Here is a 5,922-nt window from a genome sequence, read left to right as displayed (position 1 = left end):
GTGTTAATTAGGGTGAGCGATAGCCATGTGATGTGAGTATTAGTCACCTGTGAACGATGGCCATGTGATGTGAGTATCAGTTACATGGAGGCAGGACTCAAAAGCCTGAATTTTGCCTGAAACTCTCAGACTGAAGAAGTCTCTTGGAAGAGAGACGAAACGTTTCATTGGAGAAGAACCTGTCCAGAAGACCTATACAATTTTTTTCTTTTTAACAAGTAAATAAAACTGAATAATTGAGAGTGCAAAATTATTCGGCCCCCTTGTGTTAATACTTTGTAGCGTCACCTTTTGCTGTGATTACAGCTGCAGGTCTCTTGGGGTCTCTATCAGTTTTGCACATGGAGAGACTGAAATTCTTGCCCACTCTTCCTTGTAAAACAGCTGGAGCTCAGTGAGGTTGGATGGAAAAAGTTTGTGAACAGCACATTTCAGCTCTTTTCACAGATTCTCGACTGGATTCAGGTCTGGACTTTGACTTGGCCATTCTAACACCTGGATACGTTTATTTGTGAATCGTTCCATTGTAGATTCTGCTTTCTGTTCTGGATCATTGTCTTGTTGGAAGATAAAACTCCGTCCCAGTCTCAGGTCTTTTGAAGACTTCAACAGGTTTTCTTCCAGAATGGTCCTGTATTTGGCTCCATCCATCTTCCCTTCAATTTTAACCATCTTCCCTGTCCCTGCTGAAGAAACGCAGGCCCAAACCATGATGCTGCCACCACCATATTTGACAGTGGGGATGGTGTGTTCAGGGTTGCTTTTGCACCAAACATATAGTTTTGCCTTGTGGACAAAAAGTTTGATTTTGGTTTCATCTGAGCAGAGCCCCTTCTTCCACGTTTGCTBTGTCTCCCAGGTGGCTTGATGCAAACTTTAAATAAGACTTTTTATGGATATCTTTGAGAAATGGCTTTTTCTTGCCACTCTTCCATAAAGGCCAGATTTGTGCAGTGTACAACTGATTGCTGTCCTGTGGACAGACTTTCCCACCTCAGCTGTAGATCTCTGCAGAGTGATCATGAGCCTCTTGGCTGCATCTCTGATCAGTCTTCTCCTTGTTCCAGATGAAAGTTTAGAGGGACGGTCGGGTCTTGGTAGATTTGCAGTGGACTGATACTCCTTCCATTTCAATATGATCACTTGCACAGAGYTCCTTCAGATGTTTAAAGCTTAGGAAATCTTTTTGTRTCCAAATCCAGCTTTAAACTTCTCCACAACTGTATCTGAGRCCTGCCTGGTGTGTTCCTTGGTCTTCATGATGCTCTCTGCACTTTAAACAGAGGCCTGAGACCATCACAGAGCAGGTGCATTTATACATTGATTACACACAGCTGGATTCTATTTATCATCATCAGGACATTGGATCATTCAAAGATCCTCAGTGAACTTCTGGAGTCAGTTTACTGCACTGAAAGTAAAGGGGCCGAATAACTTTGCACCCCCCACCACCACCATTTTTCTGTTTTTTATTTGTTAAAAAAAGAGTTTAAAATACCCAATAAATTTTGTTCCACTTCATGATGGTGTCCAACTTGTTGTTGATTCTTCACAAAACAATTTAAATTTTATATCTTTATGTTTAAAGCCTGAAATGTGGAAAAAATTTGAAAAGTTCAAGGGGGCCGAATACTTTTGCAAGACACTATGTTTAACACCCAGCTCACCCTCACCTGGACAGCTGTGCCTCTCTTCAAACTCAGGTCTTCTTTCAGTGCTCTGGGAGCTTCAGCGTTCTGTTCATTAGACTGTTCTTCTCTGTTGGAGCTCCAGGTTTGGGGGTCACATCACTGAAACCTCGACTCTCCACAGGTTCTGTTACATCCCCTGTAGTGTCTCTTGCCTCTAGTCCATCTGAAGACATCCACCTGTGTGGTGAAGGTCAGTCCCTCCTGCAGTAAAACACTCCACATTATGATGCTGCCTCCTCCATGCTTCACAGTGTGGATGATGTTCTCAGACTTGAATCTTCCTCCAAATGTAACAATGGTCCAATGTTAGTCTCATCAGACCACAGGACATGTCTCCAACCATTAAGGTATTTGTCCCTGTTTGCATCTATAATCTGTAATCTGAATTATTTATGCTGAGTCATGTCTTCTCCCTGTCCAAGGGTCCTTCCAGTCCATGCTGGTACAGGACTTGTCCCTCTGTGGAGCATGAGTTTCTGAAGGATGGACCAGGGTTGTGGAGGTCTCTTGTCTGATTTCTACAGATTTACTAACTACACAAAGAACTCWTGAATCCATGGAGCCTTGTTTTAACTCAWGTGTTCTCAACAAACCAATCAAAAGCTTTTAAAACTATGACATCATCATCATCTGAGCAGATGTTGAAGGASTGTGCATTGAAATATATCAATGGGAGTGTGTTTGTATACAGTGTATGTAAACAAATCGTTCCAGTTGCATCTCCTGCAGCTACAGTTACAGACAGATAAATCTGTTTCGACCATGTTGTTTATAAAGAAAAACCTATAAAGATGACTGATTAACAGCACAGATCAAAGGTTTAGAATGTTTTACCTTTATATGGCAATTAAAATGAGTTATGATCGATATACGTTGGCCTTTTAGACAAATATAAATGAATAAATGAACTCTGCACTGATAAAGTGAAAACAAATAACTCAGAAATATTACTGAAAAACAAAATAATGAAACTGGACTCAATAAAAAAGATAGAACCCTTAAAAGACGTGAGTCCTGCTGCAATTTGTCTGTTTAAAGGCTGACAGGTAGTCACAGGACTGATTGCTATCAAGGTGTGTACCACAMTGAACATGGAGCACAGACAGCTGAGGACAGGATGTCTCAGGTGTGACTCTCTGTCTTCAGCAAAGAAAAAGAGCGTCTCTCAGTCTTGGGTCTAACAGGAGAATAGAATAGAATAGAATAGAATAGAATAGAATAGAATAGAATAGAATAGAATAGAATAGAATAGAATAGAATAGAATAGAATAGAATATTGCATGTAGGATGTTTGGTTGGTGGGAAGAAACTGTTTTTGAGTGGTGCAGGGGCAGTTTTTTAGGGTGACAGGTTGTTTCTGACACACCACACTGCCAACCTCTGYACCTTATCTCTGTAGCCGACTCATCTCCACTAGTTATAAGYCCCACCAGAGTAGWGTCATCTGCATATTTTATGATGGTGTTGGTGGAGTGATGGGGTGCAGTCACGGGTGTAGGGTAGTCAGCCAGTTTGTCCACCAGGATGTCAGGATGGGTAATGACACAAACACTACTAAAACCAACCAAGAGTGGATCAGAACCAAGCATTGGACTGTTCTGAGTCTAGAGGAACCCTTCAGACCTGAGATAATTGCACTAGTTTCTGCATGAGGAGTAAACCGGAACACCTGTGGACAGGTGCAGAAGTGTTAGAGAAAAAAAATCAAAAATCACTTGGTTGGTCCAAAAACTTGAGCAATAAAATATAAAGTTGAAGGTCCTGTTTGTGGAGCCCTGATTCTCTTGTTTTTCTTAAATAATTGTGTTGAACCAAAATCCAAAACCAAATTATTAATTTATTTTATTACTTTTGTCAGTTTCAGGTTATTTCAGTGACCTTCGTAGTGTTTTCTTTAAAGAAACAGGTACAAACAAATTTGTACATTCTTGTATTTGTACATRTTGGTAAACAACCAGCCAACACAAGGTTTTTGTTTGTCAGGTTTGTTTGTAGAGGTAAATATAAAAAAAACTGAAAACAAACCTACAAGGTCATATCAATAAATCACATTAACCCTTTAATCTATAGTCACCATTTAATGTGTTTATTCTCAAGATGACCCAGAAATAAAGATGTAAATTAGAAACCATGTTGTTATGACTTCAAAATTAAAACACTACAGACACAAGTACAAATAATATTATTTATTATATAAAACATTTTGGGTTTTTCTTCACGTTCGTCACGTTTCTTGTGTTTTTAACACAGAACTGCTGGATGAACAACACAAATAAACTCTCACCCATGTTCTCAATCAAAAAATGATAATTATCGTTTGAAAGGCAAAATTCACAACGTTTCACCAGAAGCAACCAGTCACATAAGATATTTAAAATATTGAATATACAAAGATGTCTCCTCAGGCCTTCAGGTACAAAGCAGAGACCCAGCCAAACTCCTCAGTTGTTTTCTGGATCAGCAGGTGTTGACGGCGCCCCCCTGTGGGTAAAGACAGGAAGCATGGTTATTACAGGATGATCCACAACACAGTACCAGTACAGGAGATGTCTTTGGGTCAGATATGATGCAACAAAGGAACAACTCCGACACATGAAAGAAACGGGATGCAGAGTAAGCAGGACTCTTAGCTACAACACATTTAGAAATCCCAGAACTTTCTCTCTCCAAGCTTTAATATGCATGAGATGTTATATTTCTGCAGATTAATCTCCTCTGGAAGCCTATTAGGGTCTTTGTTTTGGTCACATGATGAAGATGACATCTTCTAATTTGTGTCTCAGAATTGTCCGGTTTAAATCTGCTTCCTCAAATGAAGCTAAATGTTAAGATGAGATAGACCTTTATTGTCATTGTACAGAGCACATTGAAATTCCAGTTCAGAACACCCATTCAGAAGATGACAGAACATATCAAACATAGGAGAACAGGTGCTCTGGGTCATGCTGCCACTGACCCTGCACAGAGCAAGGATCATCTTCATGAAGATATCATGAGGAGGCGCAAACCTTTAACAGAAAAACTAAAAACCACAYAAGGGAAGATGAGGAAAAAAACAAAACAAAACATCATATTATAACAACAAATGTGACACACTGTGGTGTTTATWAAAAACCATCAGAGAACATTTATTAGCCAAGGGAAACAGGTATTGGGGAACATAGGTCCTGCAGAACATACAGTAGGTACTGGGGAACATAGGTCCTGCAGAACATACAGTAGGTACTGGGGAACATAGGTCCTGCAGAACATACAGTAGGTACTGGGGAACACAGATACTGGGCAACATAGAAAACATGTACCCCAACATTGTTTCGGAACAAAAGACAACAACTATTTATTCTTTTGTTTATGTTTTATTTACTGTCAGGTTTCACAGGGACCAGTATCTACCTACCCTGAGTATGGTGGTGGGGGGGCATCGTGCTGTCCACTGTGGTTCAGAGCTTCATTGTAGCTGGGTAAAGCTGGAGGTGGAACGATGGCAGACAGAGGTACAGTCTCTGGAGCTGGATTCCCATCTCCTGACATTCTTACTGGGACTCTGGACCAGAACACAGTAAAACATGTGGAAGTCCACATCAGAGCTGAGACAAGGACTTGTTTTTTATAGACCACTTAAGTAACTACATTTGAACACAGATTTTTGWACAGGTACTCTACAACTCTACAACAGGGCCTACAAAATTCATAAAAAAATTCCTGGTTGGACTCATCACTGTACAGTTCTTTCATTGTCTGATGCCTTGACTTTTCAGAATTATGTTTTGTATAGTGGTATTAATTTATAAACATTTTATTGTTATTGTGTTGAAGGAAATGCTTAATGAATCAAATTTCATTTTTTATTTTTTACGTTCTAAAACAAGAGTGTTTSCCAAGATCAAAACATTTCTTCTTGAGTTGGAAACTGTCCCATGGTGCTGTCAAGTTGATGTCCTCTGTTGAGATTAGCACTAAGCTGTCCTCAGCATGTCCAGTTCTTAGTGCAGTCTGAGATCAGACTGTCARGAATCAGGACCACATGTTGTGAGAACACCTTCCACCCTCACAGAAAATAATTTCTCAGTGAAACTTACCGGGCCGACCCTGTTTTATTCTTGTTTTTATAGCAGTAGACTCCCAGCACTATGACAATAATTGCAACCACTACGATGGCCAGAACASCTGCCACCAAGCCAGATACATCCACTCTGGGTACAGATGAGTCTGAGACAGAAAACACAGATCA

General features: G+C 40.1%; 1 protein-coding gene across 1 annotated transcript in view; it reads right to left on the bottom strand.

Moving 5' to 3' along the window:
• Nucleotides 1-3,862: 3,862 nt before the first annotated feature.
• The window catches only part of prrg2 (proline rich Gla (G-carboxyglutamic acid) 2), a 10,003-nt gene continuing 7,943 nt past the window's right edge, over nucleotides 3,863-5,922 (bottom strand). The window contains exons 5-7 of the mRNA XM_014020969.1: nucleotides 5,771-5,900; nucleotides 5,089-5,235; nucleotides 3,863-4,172 (exon numbers count right to left, since the gene is read on the bottom strand). Of these exons, the coding sequence (XP_013876423.1) occupies nucleotides 4,133-4,172; nucleotides 5,089-5,235; nucleotides 5,771-5,900 (317 nt within the window). The 3' untranslated portion in view covers nucleotides 3,863-4,132. The remainder of the gene's footprint in view (nucleotides 4,173-5,088; nucleotides 5,236-5,770; nucleotides 5,901-5,922) is intronic.

Source organism: Austrofundulus limnaeus, unplaced genomic scaffold (assembly GCF_001266775.1).
Source record: "Austrofundulus limnaeus strain Quisiro unplaced genomic scaffold, Austrofundulus_limnaeus-1.0 Scaffold274, whole genome shotgun sequence".
Lineage (NCBI taxonomy): Eukaryota > Metazoa > Chordata > Actinopteri > Cyprinodontiformes > Rivulidae > Austrofundulus > Austrofundulus limnaeus.
The sequence above is the reverse complement of the archived record's forward strand: the minus strand, read 5'-3'. Positions and strand labels throughout refer to the sequence as shown.